At 35.6% G+C, this 23,694-nt stretch overlaps 1 protein-coding gene and 1 non-coding gene across 10 annotated transcripts in view; one reads left to right on the forward strand and one right to left on the reverse strand.

Moving 5' to 3' along the window:
- Positions 1–23,694, forward strand: part of CCDC150 (coiled-coil domain containing 150) — a 93,091-nt gene that overhangs the window by 27,019 nt on the left and 42,378 nt on the right. For 3 of the 9 annotated variants that reach the window (XM_016950256.3, XM_063790637.1, XM_024354997.3), the window contains exons 7-13: positions 259–388; positions 3,366–3,409; positions 5,868–5,960; positions 7,763–7,870; positions 9,676–9,800; positions 10,087–10,264; positions 10,826–10,894. In XM_016950256.3, coding sequence (XP_016805745.3) covers positions 259–388; positions 3,366–3,409; positions 5,868–5,960; positions 7,763–7,870; positions 9,676–9,800; positions 10,087–10,264; positions 10,826–10,894 — 747 coding nt within the window. Of the gene's footprint in view, positions 1–258; positions 389–3,365; positions 3,410–5,867; positions 5,961–7,762; positions 7,871–9,675; positions 9,801–10,086; positions 10,269–10,825; positions 10,895–23,694 lie in introns of all 9 variants that reach the window. The other 6 variants (XM_024354995.3, XM_024354998.2, XM_054679177.2 and 3 more) reach the window with 5 other exon arrangements.
- Positions 19,707–19,891, reverse strand: LOC112208492 (small Cajal body-specific RNA 16). Its single transcript, XR_002942970.1, has one exon. It is a non-coding gene; the product is annotated as a small Cajal body-specific RNA 16 (non-coding RNA).

Raw genomic sequence — 23,694 nt, forward strand, 5'->3', positions numbered from 1 at the left:
TTTCACACTAGCCACATTCAAGTGCTCAGTAGCCACTTGTGGCTAGTGGATTACTGTATTGGAGAGTGCACAGAAGGTTCTATTGGATGGCACTGCTCCAAGACCACATTCTGTTGAGATTTTAACTGTAACATAGACTAACTTCTTGTTGCTTCTCAGTGACATTAAGGTTGGAATGTTGCCTTATACATGTGCTATAAGGCAGCTTACTTGAAATCTTTATCTCACAGAAAAGGAGTTTTTCTTATACAATTTCAGGTGCACATTTTGCAGCAAAACTGCATTGCTCTACGTGATTCTATACAGAGCACTCAAGAACTACTGGCCCAGGAACAAAAAAAAAAAGAAGAGTTGGAGATTGCTACTTCACAGCTCAAATCTGATCTAAGTATGAAAATAGATGCTAGAAATCACCCTCTTGTTAGTTTTTTGAGATTTCATGGAAAAACTCTTAAGATCCCAGATTCTTAAAGTGGCCAGTGTTATTGGTATTTCCCACAGTGCCGTATGTAAAAAATTGCAGATTTCCCTTCTACCTGCAGTACTGAGACAGAGAAGGATTGTTGTTAATAATATATTTGACCCTCTTAATTGTAAACTATTCCTTATTTGTTTTTTTCCAGCTTGTTTGTGGACCTGGGAATATTTGGTTTCTAGACATCTGGCTTGAATATTGGGCAAAAAAAGTAAAACAATAGATTGAATATTTGATAATAGAATATTAGTAAGGTAGTAAGGCCATGAATCCTTGATAACTTATGGATTCTATCAGTTCATCATGTCAGATTCTCCATTCTTCATGTTATCAATCTATTTTGGTTAACCTATATTTGTAGAGATGGATAGTTGTAAGGTACCTTTAAGAGAGCTTAGATTAATCTCCTCTTTTTATAGATGAGTCCTCAAAGATGACAGAGCTAGGAAAGGAAGGAGCCTAGACTTGATCCCAAGGTGTTCGGTCATGTTTCTTCTAACCCATCAGCCTTTTATCATACTACTGTTGCTAGTACTTCATTATAAAGCAGTTTCCAGGTAGTCTCAATGACAGAGGTCACAGAGTTACAGGGCAGTGCTTCATGTGATTTAATACATCATGGTTTACACCGAACTTTCACATGAACTATTTCATTCAGTACTCAAAGCTATCCTTCCAGAGTTACAAAAGGAAAAAATGGCAAAGTAAGACCTAGACCTGGATCTTCTAACTCCAAGCCCAGTGTACTCTCCAGTTCACCTTCTGTGCTCTATGGCTGCTGTAATGGGGGCAGAGAATACCAAAAAGGAAATGGAAATTATAAAAAATATAGAGCAAGAGTAATCTATTCAATGTTTTGACTTACTGCTTTTAGCAGAAAGTATTCCCTTTTCTTATAGTAGTGAATTACTGTGTGAAGTTCTCACCGACAATGCCCCTGGATAATTTTCTGTCTTTCTGTAATTGTGTGCCTACAAAAATACATGTATATTTTATGGTGCTGCCACATTGTCTCATTTGAGCACTGCAACAACCTGTCAGATAGATAAGAAAATACACACATTCTATAGAAGATACAAAAGGGGTTGAGCGCGGTGGCTCAGCCTGTAATCCCAGCACTTGGGGAGGCCCAGGCAGGCGGATCATGAGGTCAGGAGATTGAGACCATCCTGGCTAACACGGTGAAACCCCATCTCTACTGAAAATACAAAAAATTAGCCAAGTGTGGTGGCACGCGCCTGTAGTCCCAGCTACTTGGGAGGCTGAAACAGAGAATCGCTTGAACCCAGGAGGCTGAGGTTGCAGTGAGCCGAGATCGTGCCATTGCACTCCAGCCTGGGCGACAGAGCAAAACTCCATCTAAAAAAAAAGAAGAAGATATAAAAGGATCCACACTGACTGTACCCAAAGAGCCACAGCAAGTAGAATAGCTGGGCCTAAAACAGGTATCTATTATATTAGTTGGCCCTCTGAATTTTTATGTTACTTTCTTGTTGGATTAATGCTTTATTTTTGAATTTTGTAAAGAGTTTGTGCAACACCCTTAAAAAATGAAGATTAAAACAACAGTAATTCAAACTGACATGAGGAAAAGGAAGCCTGTCTGAATGCCAGCTAGGTGCATAATATTGAATTATAGACTTGACATATATGCAATTTTATTACTTTAAGGTACAAGTAGTTGTTTGAGCTACATTAATAAAAGGAATGCCTTTAAATATTTGCTTCAATGAATTAAAACATGTAATTGTTTATCAACAATAAGCATTTATATACAGATTTATAGTACTTAAGATGAATAAATTGTTCTTCAAAGTAAGATAAACACTCCCTTTTCATTCTTAACTTTGGTTAGTAGAATTTTCCCAAAGTCATATAGTTCATCTTTTTTACCCTTCATGTATTTTAAATTAGAGTTTATTCTGATGAATTGTGGATTCATGTGTTCAAAAAGTACAGTTTTTCTAACGTATATCCTATATAAAATATCAGTTTTTACGTGTTTTATGATTTCTGGCTTTAGAATATTTAAGTGAAACAAGACTGATATGAATTTTTCTGTGAAGGCAAAACATTACTCTCAGATAAGTTTACACTTTTTGGCTACTAGTATATAATGCCAAACTGTTCCACAATTTTCTGTGTTTGGTTTTCTTTTCACTGTACATGCTCTGAGTGGTTTCAAATCTTTTTTTCTGTACAAAATCATCCTCCTGAGTTCTAGACCAGTATCTTACTGCCAACTAAATATCTACATTTGGATGCCTTGCAGATATGTCAAAACACATAGAAAACTTGTGTTTCACTCATTCTATCCCCGAAACCTGCTCCGTGCTGTGTATTCCCTATTTAGCTGAAGAGTCCACTGTTTACCCTGCTGCCCAAGTCTGAATGCCAGATGTTCTCCTTGTCTCATCTGTTGTTTTACCCCACCAGTAAGCCACCAAGTCCAAAAGTGCTCTCTGTTTACTGTTTCACAGATCTGTTTTTCCTCTGTGTCTCTGTTGTCATGACCAGTGAGAGTCGGTCCTCATCGTCATTACTTTATTGAATTGTCATTTACTCATATGTCAGTTACTTTAACAGCTACTAAATTCATCTCCTTGCCTTTATTGTACCTTTGTTACAGTGATCTTTCTAACAAAAATCTTTTGATCATGCCCCTCCTCAGCTTAAAATCCTTCAGAGACCTCATTTACCATTGCAAATGACTGTGGACTAGTTTCTTGGTAATTCCATAACAGTTTCTAGTCTATAAAAATATTATAGAAATAGTTGGGTTCTCCTTATCTCTACAAAAAATAGACATAAAATATTTAAAGCTTCTCACTATGTGATTTTAATGTAGCAAGTTACTATTATCATAGTTATGTGGAATTTTTGTTTTTAGCTTCTAGAGATGACCTCATTTCCAAGTTGGTTGAAGAAAATAAGGTGAGTTTTGAAGTTGTGGAGTACAGAGGTGGTCTTTCCTCTCTTCACTAAGTCCTATTTCCTCTTCCATGTTGGCTTACAGTGCTTCTTATTCTCATCAAAGTTTTATTTAAAAAGTTTCATGTAAATGAGTAGTATATTTAGGATAATAGTATTAGGAACTAAGAAATCATTTCATGAAGGTTATTAGAGTTTGAAAAATGTCATTTGGCAAAAATAAGACTTATTTGTGTTTTTTGCCTATTGTAAACTAATTGTTATAAAATAAACTTAATGAAATGTAAGAAATATAACTACTTTTTGGTGTTGGTGGTTGCACAACAGTATGAATGTGTTTAATGACACTACACACTTACAGTGATTTGAATGATAAATTTTGTCATGTATATTTTGCCATAATTTTTAAAATTAAAAACATAATGATTTTATATCTTACTACATTTGTAAGTCTCTTGATGTGTCGATTCTATTTCTTTTGGATGCTATCTCATCCTGTGTTATATGTTGTCTGTTTTTCTTGAGATGCTTCTCCTGGGAAAATAGAAGGGTAGTTCTTCCTCTGTAGGAAGAAGATTTATACTTTGTCCTTCCCCATTCTGCTAAGTACCTTTTAGGGAAAGCCCCACCTACAATGCACATCTGTATCACTTCTCTCATCTCAAAGAAAACTAGCTTTTTTTTTTTTTTTCTATAACCACAGAACAAAGGTGTTTTCTTCTGCTCCACTCTCAGGTCCTCGTTTTTGAAAATATCTTCACTTATAACTTTAAAAGATCCTTGAATGTGTTCCTTTGAAGTCATAAGATCTTACTGCTAATAGGAAAAAATGTGTATGTATAATAATATAACAAATATTTAATCTTAGGGAGTAGAACTGTGATATAGATACTAGGTATATTTAGGCTATGGTTTTAGGCAAATTCTAACTGAAATCTCAATATAAGAATGGATTTAATAAACAGTTTTAAAAAAAATAGGCTTTATTTTTAAGAGCAGTTTTAAGTTCACAACAAAATTGAACAGAAGATAAAGAGATTTCCCAAATACTCTCTGCCCCTATTCATGCATAGCCTTCCTCATTAGCCGTTTGATGGATGTCCATTTAAAAAATGGATGCACCATTTTACATCCCCCACCAGAGTGGTACCATATTACAGTTGATGAACCTATATTGACACATTATCACCCAGAGTCCATAGTTTACATTAGGGTTCACTCTTGGTGTTGTGCATTCTATGGATTTAAAGAAATGTATAATGACATATATCTACCATTATAGTAGATATGTTTTATAGTATCATTCAGAGTAGTTTCATTGCTCTAAAAATCTTCTGTGCTTTGCCTATTCATCCCTCCCTCCCCTTCTAATCCCTGGCAATCATTGATCTTTTTACTGTCTCCATAGATTTGCCTTTTCCAGAATGCCATATAGTTGGAATCATATAGTCTATAGCCTTTCAGACTGGCTTCTTTCACTTAGTAATAAGTATTTATGTTTCCTCCATGTCTTTTCCTGGCTTGATAGCACATTTTTCTTTCTTTTCTCTTTTTTTTTTTTTTTTTGAGACGGAGTCTCACTCTGTCACCCAGGCTGGAGTGCATTGGCACTATCAGCTCACTGCAACCTCCGCCTCCTGGGTTCAAGCAATTCTCCTGTCTCAACCTCCCGAGTAGTTGGGATTACAAGTGCCCTCCACCACGCCTGGCTAATTTTTGTATTTTTAGTAGAGATGGGGTTTCACCATGTTAGCCAGCTGGTCTCAAACTCCTGACCTCAGGTGATCTGCCTGCCTCAGCCTCCCAAAGTGCTGGGATTACAGGGATGAGCCATCGTGCCTGGCTGAAAGCTCATTTATTTTTAGTGCTGAATAATATTCCTTTGTCTGGATATACCACAAGTTATCCATTAACTTACTCATGCACATCTTGATTGCTCCAACCTTTGGCAATTATGATTAAAGCTGCTATAAGTATCTGTGTGCAGGTTTTTGTCTGGGCATAGGTATTCAGCTCCTTTGGGTAAATCCCAAGGAGCATGATTACTGGATCATATGGTAAGAATATGTTTAGTTTTGTAAGAAATCACCAAACTGTCTTCCAAAGTAGCTGTACCATTTTACATTCCCACCAGCAATGAATGAGAGTCCCTGTTGCTCCACATCCTTGACACCAGTTGGTGTTGTCAGTGTTCTAGATTTTGGCCATTGTAATAGGTGTGTAGTGGTATCTCATTATTGTTTTAAATAAACAGTTTTGATAAATAGTTTTGAAATAAACAGAAGTTTAGGAGTTGAAGATACCAAGATTTTTATACATTCTTTATAAGACATTTATAAAGTTCCAGTGTATGTCATTGGAACTTGAACTTGTACTGGCCAAAATACAAAATAGTTATTTTTATAGGGGTGCACATAGTATCTCTTATATGTGAAAAAGAGAGTAATTTTTTTTCTTATAGAACCTGCAGATATCTTTCAACAAGGAACATGAAGAAAATGCATATTTGAGGTCTGAAATAATGTCTCTTCATGAAGCATCAGAAAAAGCACAAGTAAATGCTCATGATTTTGTTAGTTTTTAGATGTTATTTAATTTTGTTCAATTAAATAACCAAGAAACAAAATTAGTCTTGATTATATAAATTCATACCATCTCCATCACCCAACTTTTCATTTCCATAAGATTTATTTCATCTTTGAAACATTATCAAATTAACTACATTTCTCATTTCACTCTCCAAATTCCTATGATATATAAGTATACAAGATGTACCACTAAAATTATGCACTAGTTTACACTTTGCCTTTGCTTGCTTTCTAATTTGCTCATTAAATATATGTATTTCCCCCTCCAAAGTGAACTTCTGAATAATTCCATGGCAAGGGCTATGTCTTATACTTTCTTTGTATCTTCTATAGTAAATAATTATACAGTAGGAACCTAACAAATGCTTGCTGGATTTTGAAGTTAGATGTAATCATTTCTGGGATGGTGATTCCCAAATTCAGCTGATGTTTTATATATATGTGCATCTGCAACAAAAAGTCACCAGATATGCAGTCAAATTGGAGTTACTTATCACAGAGCCAAAAGAAGTGTTTATCATTTAAAATAACTTTTCTCTTGGTACAATTTCATTGTCTCAATATTAGGATCATAGTGTTGCTGGGCTCTGTGTATAATAAAAATAATGAAGTATAAAATGAATGTGTTTTTAAATATAATAACATCAACTACTATTACTCTTCCTATACTAATAGTAGGTAACATTTTTACTGAGCCCCTTCTACATTCCAGGCACAATTCCAGGCACCTTATATTAGTAACAATTGTAATCCTCACAATAGCCCTATGAAATGCAAACTTATTCACATTTTAAAGATAAGGAAGCTGATGTACAGAGAAGTTCAGGAACATAGATAATAGGTGGCAGAGTTGTAATTTGAACTCAGGTAACCTGGCTCCAAAGAAAAGTAGCTGTTTCTTTTCAAGGAGCAAGGGTTCTCTGTTTCGTCCCCAGGTATTCTTTGATGAATAGCTTGTACATCTGCATCTGGTGTGACTTTAAGCCCCTGAATTTGTTTCTAACTACTGTACTGTCTGCCCATACCACTTGTGATGTTTGCCAGATAATCTTTTATTTATCTTTTCTTTTACTCCATTTTATTTTTTGTGTGTTTTCTTCCTAGTGCTCCTTCAAAGTTGCTTGTTCTTGAAGAACTTGTTTAAAACATAAGATCTTTGCCAAATCTACCTTGCAAAAATAACTGATAATTGAGATAAATGTTTCTTTCAATAATACAAATTTCAAATTATGAAAAGAGAATTATTAACTACCTACATATATGATAGATCTGTGTAGCTCAAACAATTTTTGTTTTATTTTGAAAGATTAATCTCGTGATGGTAAAATCATCTATATTTTGCTTTTATGAATATTGTCAGCTGGTGGTGAAGGAGCTTAGGTATTTTGTGTTACCAGCTAAATAATTCTGAATGCTCATGGATTTCTATAATATTGGCTAGGTACTGACATTGTAAATTCCATTTTGCAGATGTCTTGCTCTAATGAACCAGTGTTCAAATTTGTGAAGAATAGAAGATCAGTAAAATGCCATATGCTTCAGTTGCTCTGCCAAATCAACAAATCTCTTAATTTAGAATTATTTATGATATAGACTTTTAATATTTGGAAGTATTTTTTAAACTAATGACATGTGAATTGAGGATAGGTTAAATAGATTAGTTTCATATATACAGTGAGATACTATGCAATCATTAAAAATAATAATACATAAGTAAAAATAATTCTTTATTGGAGAGACCAATGACTTGCTGTGTGTGTTTTCTTAGGTTTTGAATGACCAATTGACTAAAAAGTGTTCAGAGTTGAGCTGCATGCTTCAGACTGTTACTATGGAAAAAGCCAGAATCATTGCTGACCATCAGGCCATTCTGCAGGTATTCATTTAACATGAAAGCCAACCAGAAAGCCAGCCTGGTTGATAGATCAGGAAATGTTTATGGTCAACTGGAGAAATAAAATATTTTAACAATAAATGTCAAAAAATCTACTGAATTATCTTATTTCTATTAGTGCTTTTCAATTTTCATCAGAGGGGTGATTTGGCCTTACACTCAGGGCTTTTCATGATTTCTTCTCAAATATCATCACTTGAGGAAAAATAATTATTTGTCCCATTGTTTATAGAATCATGGAGAACACATATGACTAACCTTAAAGTACTTAACCTTTTCCTCAAACACCTTGCGATTTCTCCTTTTGCTTATGCCATTTTCTCTGCTGAGAATGCTTTTTACTTCATCTTCAATATCTGAAATTCTGTTTATTCTTTAAGAGTCACTTTCATCAGGCAGCTTGATCATCCCAACAAGAAGGGATAAGTTTTCCCTTTCAACTTCTATTCCTGGGACACTAAACAGACCACCATAGTAATAGATCACTTTCTCTTTTTGTAAGCATACTTACTATATATACTAAGCATTGTGCTAAGGATTTTACACATATTACCTTTAATTACCTTTAATTGTAGCAGCCATTATGTAAAAGGATATTTATTATCCTCATTTTACAGATAAGAAAATGAGGGTTAGAGAAGTTCACTTGCCCAAATTCACCTAACTAGTAAGAAGTAGAGTTGTGTTTTAACCTAGGGTGACTCCAGAGTCAATGTATATAATCATTATGTTATGCTGCATCCCTATTCTGCATTCTCTAGTAGTAATTTATGTGCTGGTTCATTTCCTGGATTACACTGTGAGCTCTCTAGAGGCAAGGACATTACCTTATATATCTTTATTTCTCATAGTGCTAAGCATGCTTTGCAGATAACATATACTCAATAAATACTTAGTTTTTAACTCTGTGCAAGTATAATGCTATATCTAGATAGGATTATAGTGGTGAACAAGACAAAATTCCTACTTTCATGGACTTATAATTCAGTGGACTGAATATATAGTGAAATATTTATTACAAATATTTCAAAATTTTGGAATATAACAATTGGGATCCCATTTTACCAATGTGAAGACTTGCTTTGCAATCAAATATTGTTAAAATAGAAGTTTTTTAAAAAGTATTTATAAAACTAATTGTTGATATGTACTGTATTTGCAAAAACTTTATGGATTATGTGTAGGGGTATATGGTACATAAAAATGTCATGTTTTGATAATTCCAAAATGGTGAGCCAAAGAAAATAAACTATGTAAAACAGTTATAGTGCTTCTGATGTAACATTATCTGAGTGCAATTTAAGATAGTCTTAAAAGAATTCACAGCAAACTGTTAAACATGATAATCCTTAGAATGTGGGATTATTTGGAGGGGAAGTGCAGATAGAGAGGAAAGGATCTTTTCACTTTATATACATTTATATTGTTTTACTTTTAAAAATAAAGTACCATATTGAAATTTTAAAATACCAAAAATACTTGTAATATAATTTTCTATATTTAAAAATTTGTTGGTATTAGGAGTTTTATAATTTTTCAGCAGGCTGGGTAAATAATGCATCTTGACTATTGGCTAGTAGAGCTATAAAATGATAGAACTAGTCAACTCAGAGGAGGACAAAGAGAAACTGGGCATTGAAATAAATGGTTTTAAAAAGAGGTTTTATTTATGTAAATGAAACTTGTTTTTTTAAGTTAGTTCAGTGTTTTTGATCAGTTACTCCAAATGACACCCTATCAAAAGACTTTGTGGAGCTTCAACTTCTAATATTGCTTTTAACACTCAGGTAGAGCAGAAAATGATGACGCAGACATTTCAAGAACAAAACTTATTGCTGGATGCAGCCCATGCCAGTATCACAAATGAACTACAGACTGTTCAGAATGAGAAAACCCAACTCCAAGCACATCTGTAAGTAAATTATGGGCAATTTCTTATACATCTTTTGTTCTTGCATGTGTGTTTCTTATCATGTGTCCGTCTCAGTCTTATCGTCAATGAAAACATTTGATTCTGCATTTTTTGGGCCAGCCACAGAGCTAAAATAAAGACTCTGCCCTCAAGAAACTAGTTTTGTTAGAACATTTTGGTAACTACTCTCAGTCAGGAAATATGTTCTATAAGAACATTTAATTGCTCTTTCTGTTAAATTAGAACTCTAATTTAGCTTTCATATTTTCTTGTTCTCTTCCTGCAGGGATCATTTAATCCTTGAGCATAACCAGTGTATCCAGAAAGCACAGGATGCTGAAAAGAGAACAGCTGTGCAAAAAGAGCTGCTAGAATCAACTATTGCAAGATTGCGAGGTGAATTGGAAGCATCAATGCAAGAGAAGAAGTCTCTGCTAGAGGAGAAAGAAAGATTTCAGAGGGAGGTAGGTAGAAGCAAATTTACATTATCTTCTTGTTGTGGTGTGATGATGTTTTAAAATTGCATTCTAAATGCAAAAGACAAGAAAAGAAATAAAACCCAGATGCAGTTTGTCTGAGTTGCCCAGTAAAGAATCTTTAGGTGGCTAACCTATGCCTTTTAGCATGTGAAGTAGTCTGTGCCAAATAGAACAGTATATACTTATCCGGTGTTAGTGAATGTTAACTAGTAATTCACACATCCTCGTGTTAGTTAAGGGGTCAGATTTTAAAAATTGATTTCTCCTGAAGGAGTGGGACAGTGAAGGTTAAGGGGAAACAGCCCTGTCTTCCTACTTAGGAAGGAACTAGCAGAGTCTGACATGCAGACGTGTCTTTCTAATTTCAGGGCTATTTGTGAAGTCTGCTCTGCCTCAGAGACTCCCTGATTGACCCCTTTTCTGAGAGGATGTGCTATCTCTGCAGTGTAGGTATTAATTGACATGCAGGATATGTGTGCTATAGTGGAGCCTGTCAGCTGCTATAAAATTGACCTATTCCTTTTTTTTCCCATCCCCCTTGGGCAGCTTAATAAAACAGAAAAAGAAATAGTGCAAGAAAGATGCAATTTGGAAAAGGAATTAGCTAAAAACAAGGTATTCTACATTTTACTTACTGATATTTCACTATATTTCCTTCTGTATTGCTGACTACCGTATCAGCTTATCTTAATGAGGAGATGGCTGATGAATACCAAGCTGCAGGGAAAGGAGAGCTATGAAGCTGGATGCCACTCAGAGCACACCAGTCACTGCAGCAGAAGGTTGTTTCTGGGGAACATTTTCTTGTTGAGCATCTGATGTTTGCCAGTGAGTCATCACTGCCTCTGGCCCTAGTGTTAACTGAGGATTCTAGCCAAGAAGTCACCTGAGAGTTAGCTAGTGGGCCTGTGAGAGGCAAAGAGATGATTGCTGACTAGGCTGTTTTTAAATAAAAAACTAACGGCTGGGTGAGGTGGCTTGCGCCTGTAATCCCAGCACTTTGGGAGGCCAAGGCAGGTGGATCATTTGAGGTCAGGAGTTCGAGACCAGCTCGACCTACATAGTGAAACCCCATCTCTACTAAAATACAAAAATTAGCTGGGCATGGTGGTGGGCGCCTGTAATCCCAGCTACTTGGGAGGCTGAGGCAGGAGAATCGCCTGAACCCAGGAGGCAGAGGTTGCAGTGAGCAGAGATTGCACCACTGCACTCCATCCTGGGCGACAGAGCAAGACTCCCTGTCAAAAAGAAAAAAAAAAATACAAAAAACTAAGGCTGCCTAAGTACCTATCAGCACCTGCCCTGTATCTTCGAGGTACCATTTTCTGGGTTCTAAAACAGTAGAATGTCCAGAGAAACAAATGAAATCCTTATTAAAATTAAACAAGAACCAATCTTTAAAACATTGCTGTTTGTGTTTCAAATTTTGAAGAGAGTAAAGATTATGTATCACTGTCATCTGGAGAATATATCTGGAGCAGCAAGGAGTTATTAGCTTACTTAGACAAGAAATCCAGCAATAGGTATTGGGTATAGTCATCAAACCTTGACTGTTTCTTTGCTTCTGGTTTGCCCAAGTAGCATTTGTATTACCATATATACATGTAAACTTTTAATTTAAGGATTGGAGAGAGGAGAAATGCTAGAGTTTGAGCCTGAGCTCAAATGCAGTTACCACCAAGCTAGCAGGTGCTTTCTCTGGTTCTAGTGATATGAAAATAGTCCACCCTAAAAATCCTCAAATGAGGCTGACTTCCTGTGGCAAGGACTTTGGTGGTATCAATTTGACTTCAACCATGCTTTCTAAAATTGGGAAAATTGGTGACTACTATTAAATTCAGTAATGCTTTTTGCTTAAAAATGTTAGTGAATGAGAGTGGGCGTGGTGGCTCACACTTGTAATCCCAGCACTTTGGGAGGCTGAGGCAGGCAGATCACTTGAGGCCAGGAGTTTGAGACCAGCCTGGCCAACAAGGCAAAACCCTGTCTCTACTAAAAATACAAAAAAAATTAACCAGGTGCGGTGGCGCACACCTGTAATCCCAGCTACTCAGGTGACTGAGGCATGAGAATTGCTTGAACCTCGTAGGTGGAGGTTGCCAAGATTGCACCACTGCATTTCAGCCTGGGTGACAGAGTGAGACTCTGTCTCATAAAAAAGTTAGTGAATGTTACATGGCCAAGGCAAATGCTGTGAATATGTTTGGGATAAAAACATAGCATTATTATTTTGCTTGTCTGATTTCATTCGTCTTAATGTAGACTAAGTGTAAGTTCATGGTGCTGAAAGATACTTGTTCATTAGAGACTTTCTATGAAGCCAAATGATAGTGCTTATAGAGAATCTCATTTTGTGGTATAAATTGATTTTTAAAATATGTGTTCTTTTAACGCTATGCTTTTTTAAAAAGTCAGGTTAATTGTTATAATTTACATACAGTGAAATTCACCCTTTTTTAGTGTATAGTTCTATGAATTTTGACACATACAATCATGTAACCACCACCACAATCAAAATATAGAACATTTTTGTCACCCTGAGGAAGTTCCCTTGGGCCCTTTTGTAATCAATGCCTTCTTCCACCTCCTTCCCCTGGCAACCACAGATCTGTTTTTTTGTCCCTGTAGTTATAAATTATCCAGAGTGTCATATAAATAGAATCATACAGTATGTAGCATTTTAAATTTAATTTTTTTCATTTAGCATAAGGCATTTGAGATTCATCCATGTTGTGTGTCAGTAATCTGCTCCATTGCCTGGATGTATCAGTTTCTTTATCCATTCACCAACTGAAGGACATTTGGTTTGTTTCCTGATTGGTTTTGTTTCCTGATTAACTGATTTTGGCAGTTAATAAAGCCTCTGTAAATATTCAGATATGCACATATGTATTTCTGTTGGGTAAATATCAAGAGTTGGATTTCTGGTTCCTGTGATAAATGTATGTTTAACATAATAACAAACTGCTCAGCTGTTTTTCAAACAATCTGTACCATCTTACATTTCTGTCAGTAATTCATGAGTTCCAGTTTCTCTACATTCTCACCAGCACTTGGTTGTCAGTTTTTTAGTTTTATCTATTAGAATTTGTGTGTAGCAGCGTGTCACTGTGGTTGTAATTTGCATTTCTCCAATGACTAATAATATTGAGGTTCTTTTCATGCACTTATTTGCCATTACAAATTGAAGTATCTCATCAACTCTTTTAACCATTTTAAATTCAGTTGTTTTTCTGGAGTTTTCAGAGGTTTTAAAACATATTCTTATAATCTTAAAAATATTTTTACTGTTTGTATATATACAAGTCTTTTGTCAGATATGTGTTTTATAGATCTCTTCTTCCATTTTATGACTTTTTTCATTTTCTTTCAAAGAGCAGAAATTTTAAATTTTAATGAAGACTAATGATCAATTTTAAAAATTTTGTGGATCATACTTTTTGAATTTTTGCCTAACCTAGGATCACCACAATTTTCATTTTTGTTGTCCTCTAGAAGTCTTATAGTTTTAGGTTTTATAGTAAGTCTGTGATCCATTTCAAGTTAATTTTTATGTATCATGCAAGGTATTGTTCAGGGTTCATTTCATTTTTTTTTCAGGGTCTCACTCTGTCGCCCAGGCTGCAGGGCAGTGACACAATCACAGCTCACTGCAGCCTCCACCTCCCCAGGCTCAGGTGATCCTCCCACCCACCTCAGCCTCCTGAGTAGCTGGGACTGCAGATGCATGCCACCACACTCAGCTAATTTTTTTATTTTTTGTAGAGACGGAGTTTTGTTATGTTGCCTGGCCAGTCTCGAACTCCTGGGCTCAAGCAATCTGCCCAGATATCTCAGCCTCCCAAATTGCTGGGATTACAGGCGTGAGCCACCATGCCCAGCCTAGTACCTTTTAAAATTTCTCCATTGGTGGGCTTTCAGGTTGTTTCAACTTTTTGTGTATTAATGATTCTGTGAGCATTCGTATACAATTTTTTTGTGTAAACATATGTTTTCAGTTGTCCGAGGTATAACCTAGGAGTGGAACTACTGGGTCATATGATTACTCCATGTTTATCATTTTGAGAAACTGCCAAACTCTTTTCCAAAGTGGCTACACCATTTTACAATCCCACCAGCAATGTTTGAGAGTTCCAGTGTCTCCACATCCTTACTAACACTTGTTATTGTTCACATTTTTAAAATACCCATCCTAGTGGGTGTGAAATATCTCACTGTGGTTTTTTAATTGAGGTGAAATTCACATAATATAAAATTAGCCATTTTAAAGTGAACAATTCAGTGGTATTCAGTACATTTGCAGTGTGGTGCCACCACTGCCTCTGTCTAGATTCAAAATATTTTCATCACCCCAAAAGGAAACCCTGTACTAGTTAAGCAGTCACTCCCCATTCCCTCCTTCTCCCAGCCCCTGACAACAACTAGTCGACATTCTGTCTCTATGGATTTACCTATTCTGGATATTTTATATAAATATAATCATATAATATTTGATCTTTTGTGTGTGGCTTCTTTTACTTAGCATGATGCTTTTGGGGTTCTTCAACATTGTAGTATGTATCAGTACTTCATTTTATGGCTGAGTAATGGTGATTGTATGTATGTATGTGCACGCGCACACACACACACACACACACACACCAAATTTGTTTATCTGTCCATCTGTCAAAGAACATTTGCACTGTTTTTACCTTTTAGCTATTGTGCTAGTGCTGTTATGAACCTGTATATACATATATTTCAGTACCTCTTTTCAATTCTTTGTGATATATATATCTAACAGTGGAATTTCTGGGTCACATGGTAATTTTATGCTTAACTCTGAGGAATCACCAGTTTTCCACAGCACTAAACCATTTTACATTCTCACCAGCGATGTACAAAAGTTCCAGTTTCTCCACATCCTCACAAACACTTATTTTGTGTTTGATTATAGCCATCCTAATGGGTGTGAAGTGGTACCTCATTGTGGTTTTGATTTGCATTTCCATAGTAACTAATGACGTTAAGCAGCTTCTTGTGTGCTTACTGGCCATTTATATATCTTCTTTGGAGAAATGTCTATTCAGATCCTTTGTCTATTTTTAAAAGGGATTATCTTTTAATTATCAACTTGTATGAGTTTTTTACATATTTTAGATACTACAACCTTATCAGATATGATTTGCAGGTATTTTCTCCCATTCTGTGGGTTGTATTTTTACATTGATAATGTCCTTTGATGCATAAAAGTTTTAAAAATTTTAAGTTTGGTTTATCTGTGTTTCCTTGGATTGTTTGTGTTTGAGTATTATAGTTGAGAAACTCTTGCCTAACTCAAGATCATATAGATTTATACCTATTTTATATTTTAAAATTTTTTATAGTTTTATGTATTAATTTAGGTCTTTGATCCACTTTGAGTTTATTTTATATGTGCTATGAGGTAAGGGTTTGACTTCATTATTTTGGCTACAGATATACAATTGTCCCAGTACTGTTCGTTGAAAAGATCATTCATTCTTTCTATGGAATAGTTTTCACTCCCCTGTCAAAAATCAATTAATCATAGATATGTAAGTTTATTTCTAGACTCTTAATTATCTTGCGTTGATCTATATGTCTGTCGTTATGCTAATACCACACAGTCTTGATTACTATTGTTTTGTAGGAAGTTTTGACGTCTAAATGTGAATCTTCCAACTTTTTTTTTGTTGTTATTTTTTAAAGATTGTTTTAGCCGTTCTGGGTCATTGCATTTCTATATGAATTTTAGGACCAGACTCTCCATTTCTGTAAAAAAGAACAGCTGGAATTTTGGTAAGGTTTACATTGAATCTGTAGATCAATTTGAAGAGTATTACAATCTCAATAATACAATTTGTTGTATATTTTCTGTATAAAGTATGTCCTCACTTAATGTCATCAGTAGGTTCTTAGGTTTCAACTTCAAGTGAAACGACATACAGCAGGTCCTTGAATAACATCATTTCATTCAGTGTTGTGTTATGATGTTGATAAGAAAAAAATGGATTTTGTTATACATTATCATTTCACTTAAAGTTGCAGTCTCCAAGAACCTATCAATGACAGTGAGGACTACTGTATAAGATAGTGTCATCACTATAACTATCTCTATAAACTATATCTCTATAAATTATCTCTATTTGTAATAGAGATAGTTATTTTTTGTAGAGATGGAGTTTTGTTCTGTTGCCTGGCTGGTCTCGAACTCCTGGGCTCTCTATTTGCTATGTCTATTTGTAATAGAGATAGTTTCACTTCTTCCTTTCCAATTTGGCTGCCTTTTATTTCATTTTCGTATATAATTGCCTGATAGAATCTCCAGTGCAGTATTGAATAGAATCGGTGAGAGCAGACATCTCTGTCTTGTTTCTGATCTTCGGGGGAAAGCTTTTAGTTTGTCACCATTAAGTATGATGTCAACTGTGGGGTTTTTTCAATGCTGTTCATCAGGATTAGAAAATTCCCCTCTATTCTCAGTTTGTTGGGAATTTTTGTCATGAAAATATGTTGAATTTTGTTAAATGCTTTTGCTATGTCTATTGAGATGATCTTGTGGGTTTTGTTCTTTGTTCTATTACTATGGTGTATTACAGTGATTGACTTGAAATGGAAAACTAAGCTTGCATTCCTTGGATAAATTTTATTTGGTCATGTTGTCCTTTTTATATGTTGTTGCATTAGGCTTGCTAGTATTTTGTTAAGATTTTTTGCATCTATATTCATAAGGGATACTGTTCTGTAGTTTTATTTTCTTGTAATCTTTTTGGTTTTGGTATCAAGATAATATTGGTCTCTTAAAACCATTTGGTAAGTATTCCCTCCATTTCTATTGTTGGGAAGAGTTTGTGAGGGATTGGGGTTAATTCTTCTTTAAATATTTTGTAGCATTTACCAGTGAAGCCATCTGGTTCTGGGCTTTCTTGTATGTAGAAGGTTTTGTTTCTTTGTTTGGTTTATTATTTTTATTCTTATAGGTCTATGCAGATTTTCTACCTTTATTTGAGTCAGTTTCAGTAGTTTGGTTGTTTCTAGGAATTTGTCCATTTCATCCAGGCTATCTAATTTGTTAGCATACTATTTTCAGAGTAGCCCCTTGTCTTTCTTTCTGTAAGGTCAGTAGCAGAGTTCTCTCTTTGACTCCTAATTTTAATAGTTTGTGTCTCCTGTATTTTGTTCTTGGTTAGTCCAGCTAAAGGTTTGTCAATTTTGTTGATCTTTCTAGAGAACCAACTTGTGGAAGTTTTTATAGATTTTTCTCTATCTTATTTCTGCGTTAATCTTGTTACCTTCTTTATGTTTGCTTGGGGTTTAATTTGCTTTTCTTTGTCTAGTTTCTAAAAAAAAGCTTAGGTTATTGATTGAGAAATATTTCATTTTTTAAATGTAAGTGCCTATAGGAGTCACTCTGAACCTATTCTGGTTCAGGGAAGTGCCCATAAAAAAATAAAAAATAAGTTTCTGCAGCTATAAATTTCCCTCTCTGCACTGCTTTAGCTGCATATGAGATGTTTTGTTATTTTGTGTTTTCATTTTTGTTTATCTCAAACTGTTCTTTAATTTCCCTTGAGATTTCTTTTTTGACCCATTGGTTGTTTAGAAGTGACATGTTTAGTTTATTCACATATGTGAATTCCCCAAATATTATTTTATTGATTTCTAATTTTATTCCATTGTGGTTGGAGAACATACTTTGCATGATATCAGTCCTTTCAGATTTATTGAGAGTTGTTTTGTGGTATAACAGGGATATACCCTGAAGAATGTTCCATGTGCATTTGAGAAAAATGTGTATTTTGCTATTATTGGGAGGATTGTTCTATAGGTGTCCGTTAGGTCTACTTGGTTTATAGTGTTGTTCATGTCTTCTGTTTCCGCATTAATCTTCTGTCCAGTTGTTCTGTTGATTAATGAAAATGGGGTATTGAAGTCTCCAACTATTACTGTTAAATTATTTATTCGTTCCTTCAATACTGTCATTTTTTGCTTCATATACTTGTGGCCTCTGTTAGGTGCATATATATTTATAAATGATACATCTTCTTGATGAGTAAACACTTTTTCAGTGTATAATGCCCTTTATCTCACCAGTTTTTTCTTAATGTCTATTTTGTCTAATATTAGTACAGTCATTCTAGCTCTTTTTAGATTACTGTTTAATTTATGTGGTATATATTTTTCATCCTTTTGCTTTCAACCCCATTTGGGTATTTGGATCTAAAGTGTATATTTTATAAACAGCATATAGTTGTTTTTTTAAAAACTAATTTTGCCTATCTCTGCGCTTTGTAATTGCAGTGGTTTAATCCATTTGTATTTAATATAATTACTGTTAAGGTAGGATTTATATCTGCCATTTTGCTTTTTTTGTTTCGTTTTTTGCTTTTTGTTCCTCTATTTCTCAATTAGTGCCATCTTTTATGTTAAATATATATTTCTAGTTCACCATTTTAACTCCCTTATCATTTATTTTATTCTGTATTTTGGTTTATAGGTAACAAAAAGAATTACAAACAAAAATATATACTACCTTTTATATACACCTATGTTGCTACCTTTACTGTTACCTTTTATTTCTTATGTGGATTCCAGATATTGTCTAGTGCCCTTTTATTTTAGCCTAAAGAACTTCCTTTAGTATTTCTTACAGCGTATGCTTTCTAGCTTCACAATCCAAACCCCACCAAAAATGGGGACCTGGAGAAATTACTCCACGTTTTAGGTGAAGTCTGAAGAACCACATTCTCAAGAGTGTGTTTAAACTAGAAGAAAAGCTCTTGTATGAATTATTTCCATTTTTATTTATCTGGGAATGTCTTAATTTCTCTGTTGTTTTTGAGGATAGGTTTGCTGAATTTAGAATTCATGGTTGAATGTTTTTCTTTTTCTTTTCTTTTCTTTTTTTTCTGAGACACTGTCTCTCTCTGTCACCCAGGCTGGAGTGCAGCAGTGCCATCTCGGCTCACTGCAAGCTCCACCTCCTGGGTTCATGCCATTCTCCTGCCTCAGCCTCCCAAGTAGCTGGGACTACAGGCGCCTACCACCACGCCTGGCTAATTTTTTTTGTATTTTTAGTAGAGACGAGGTTTCACCGTGTTAGCCAGGGATGGTCTTGATATCCTGACCTCGTGATCTGCCCGCCTCAGCCACCCAAAGTGCTGGGATTATAGGTGTGAGCCACCGCACCCAGCCGGTTGAATGTTTTTCTTTCAGCATTTTGAATATGTCATCCCACTGCCTTCTGGCCTCAACTTTCTGATGAGAAATCAGCTGTTAATCTTGCTGAGATTATCTTGTACATCAGGAGCCACTCCTCTCTTGATACTTTCAAGATTTTGTGTCTCTTGCTTTCAACAGTTTACTTATGTTTGTTTTGGGGCATGTCTTTTACACTCATTCCCACAGTTGGCAACTGTCCTTTAGCTTGCATTTCTGATATCACATGATCAACAAACTGCTGCTGGAATGCTTACACCTGTTACTGCAAATTCAAAACCCAGGAAAGACTTCTCCTGGGAATTTACTTTATGTCAGGCTTGGGCTGCCTGGTGCATGGCTGCACTCACAGCTGGGCAAGTTCAACAACACAGTAGCCTTTCCACAGACTACGATTATTGTAGCTTTATAGTAAATCGTGAAATTAGGTAGAGTCCTCCAACGGTGTTATTTTCCTAAAGTGTTTTAGCTATTTTAGTTCGTTTGCTTTTTCATGTATGTTTTAGAATGACCTTAATGATGTTTTGTGGGGATTTCAACTGAAATTAGAGTTAACATCTCAGCAATATTGAATCTTCTAATACAGTTAGGTTGTCACTTAATGATGGAGATACATTCTCAGAAATGCATCTCTGGGCAGTTTTGTTGTCGTGCAATAGAGAGTACTTACACAAACCTCAGTGGTCACACCTAGGTTTTTTTTTTAAACTTTTAAATTCAGTGTACATGTGCAGGTTTGTTACATAGGTAAATGTGTGTTACGGGGATTTGTTATGCAGATTATTTCATCACCCAGATATTATTATTTTTCCTGATTCTCTCCCTCCACCCACCCTCCACCCTCTGACACACCCAGTACTTGTTGTTCTCCTCTGTGTATCCATATATTCTCATCATTTAGCTCCCACTTATAAGAGAACATGCAACATTTGGTTTTCTGTTCCAGTGTTAGTTTGCTAAGGATAATGGCCCCCAGCTCCATCCATGATCACGAGGACGTGATCTCATTCTTTTTTATGGCTGCATAGTATTCCATGGTGTATATGTACCACATTTGCTTTATCCAGTCTATCATTGATGAGCATTTAGGTTGATTCCATGTAATTGCTGTTGTGAATAGTGCTCCAGTGAACATACACACATGCATGTATCTTTATAATAGAATGATGTATATTCCTTTGGGTATATACCCAGTAATGAGATTGCTGGGTCAAATGGTATTTCTGTCTTCAGGAATTTGAGGAATCGCCACACTGTCTTCCACAATGGTTGAACTAATTTACACTCCCACCAACAGTGTGCAAGTGTTCCTTTTTCTCCACAACCTCACCAGCATCTGTTATTTTTTGATTTTTTGACTTTTTAATAGTAGTCATTCTGACTGGTGTGAGATGGTATCTCATTGTGGTTTTGATTTACATTTCTCTGATGTTCAGTGATGTTGAGCTCTCTTCATATGATTCTTGGCCACATTTATGTCTTCTTTTAAGAAGTATCTGTTTATGCTTTTTGCCCACTGTTTAATGAGGTTGTCTTTTTCTTGTAAATTTAAGTTCCTTATAGATGCTGGATATTAGACCTTTGTCAGATGTATAGTCTTTCATTCTGTAGACTGTCTGTTTACTCTGGTGATAGTTTCTTTTGCTATGCAGAAGCTCTTTAGTTTAATTAGATCCCATTTGTCAATTTTTGCTTTCGTTGTGATTGCTTTTGACATCTTTGTCATGAAATCTTTGCTCGTGCCTATGTTCTGAATAGTATTACCTAGGTTGTCTTCCAGGGTTTTTATAGTTCTGGGTTTTATATTTAAGTCCTTAAGCTATTTTGAGTTAATTTTTGTATATGGCATAGGGAAGGGGTCCAGTTTCCATCTTCTGCATATAGCTAGCCAGTTATCCCAGCCCCATTTATTTAACAGGGAATCCTTTCCCCATTGCTTGTTTTTCTCAGGTTTGTCGAAGGTCAGATAGCTGAAGGTGTGTGGTCTTATTTCTGGGTTCTCTATTCTGTTCCATTGGTCTATGTGTCTGTTCTTGTACCAGTACCATGCATGCTGTTTTGGTTACTGTAGCCCTGTAGTATAATTTGAAGTTGAGTAGCATGGTACCTCCAGCTTTGTTCTTTTTGCTTAGGATTTTCTTAGCTGTTCAGGCTCTTTTGGTTCCATATAAATTTTAAAATAGTATTTTCGAGTTCTGTGAAGAATGTCAATGGTAGGTTAATGGGAATAGCATTGAATCTGTAAATTGCTTTGGGCAGTATGGCCATTTTAATGACATGATTCTTCTTATCCATGAGCATGGAATGTTTTTCCATTTGTTAATGTCATCTCTCATTTCTTTGAGCAGTGTTTTGTAGTTCTTGTAAAGACCTTTCACCTACCTAGTTAGCTGTATTCCTAGGTATTTTATTCTTTTTGTGGCAACTGTGAATGGGAGTTCATTCATGATTTGGCTGTCAGCTTTACTGTTGTTGGTGTATGGGGATGCTAACGATCTTTGCACATTGATTTTGTATCCTGAGACTGCTGAAGTTGCTTATCAGCTTAAGAAGCTTTGGGGCTGAGGCAATAGGGTTTTTGAGATATAGGATCGCATAAATGTCTTCCTTTGAGAAGTGTCTGTTCATGTCCTTCGCCCACTTTTTGATGGGGTTGTTTGTTTTTTTCTTGTAAATTTGTTTGAGTTCACTATAGATTCTGGATATTGGCCCTTTGTCAGATGAGTAGGTTGCGAAAATTTTCTCCCATTTTGTAGGTTACCTGTTCACTCTGATGGTAGTTTCTTTTGATGTGCAGAAGCTCTTTAGTTTAATTAGATCCGATTTGTCAATTTTGGCTTTTGTTGCCATTGCTTTTGGTGTTTTAGGCATGAAGTCCTTGCCCATGCCTGTGTCCTGAATGGTAATGCCTAGGTTTTCTTCTAGGGTTTTTATGGTTTTAGGTCTAACATTTAAGTCTTTAATCCATCTTGAATTAATTTTTGTATAAGGTATAAGGAAGGGATCCAGTTTCAGCTTTCTACATATGGCTAGCCAGTTTTCCCAGCACCATTTATTAAATAGGGAATCCTTTCCCCATTGCTTGTTTTTCTCAGGTTTGTCAAAGATCAGATAGTTATAGATATGCGGCGTTATTTCTGAGGGCTCTGTTCTGTTCCATTGATCTATATCTGTGTTTTGGTACCAGTACCATGCTGTTTTGGTTACTGTAGCCTTGTAGTATAGTTAGAAGTCAGGTAGTGTGATGCCTCCAGCTTTGTTCTTTTGGCTTAGGATTGACTTGGTGATGTGGGCTCTTTTTTGGTTCCATATGAACTTTAAAGTAGTTTTTTCCAATTCTGTGAAGAAAGGCATTGGTAGCTTGATGGGGATGGCATTGAATCTATAAATTACCTTGGGCAGTATGGCCATTTTCATGATATTGATTCTTCCTACCCATGAGCATGGAATGTTCTTCCATTTGTTTGTATCCTCTTTTATTTCCTTGAGCAGTGGTTTGTAGTTCTCCTTGAAGAGGTCCTTCACATCCCTTGTAAGTTGGATTCCTAGGTATTTTATTCTCTTCGAAGCAGTTGTGAATGGGAGTTCAGTCATGATTTGGCTCTCTGTTTGTCTGTTATTGGTGTATAAGAATGCTTGTGATTTTTGTACATTGATTTTGTATCCTGAAACTTTGCTGAAGTTGCTTATCAGCTTAAGGAGATTTTGGGCTGAGACCATGGGGTTTTCTAGATATACAATCATGTCATCTGCAAACAGGGACAATTTGACTTCCTCTTTTCCTAATTGAATATCCTTTATTTCCTTCTCCTGCCTAATTGCCCTGGCCAGAACTTCCAACACTATGTTGAATAGGAATGGTGAGAGAGGGCATCCCTGTCTTGTGCCAGTTTTCAAAGGGAATGCTTCCAGTTTTTGCCCATTCAGTATGATATTGGCTGTGGGTTTGTCATAGATAGCTCTTATTATTTTGAGATACGTCCCATCAATACCTAATTTATTGAGAGTTTTTAGCATGAAGCGTTGTTGAATTTTGTCAAAGGCCTTTTCTGCCTCTATTGAAATAATCATGTGGTTTTTGTCTTTGGTTCTGTTTATACTATGCAGCCATAAAAAATGATGAGTTCATGTCCTTTGTAGGGACATGGATGAAATTGGAAATCATCATTCTCAGTAAACTATCGCAAGAACAAAAA

This window comes from Pan troglodytes, chromosome 13 (genome assembly GCF_028858775.2).
Source record: "Pan troglodytes isolate AG18354 chromosome 13, NHGRI_mPanTro3-v2.0_pri, whole genome shotgun sequence".
Lineage (NCBI taxonomy): Eukaryota > Metazoa > Chordata > Mammalia > Primates > Hominidae > Pan > Pan troglodytes.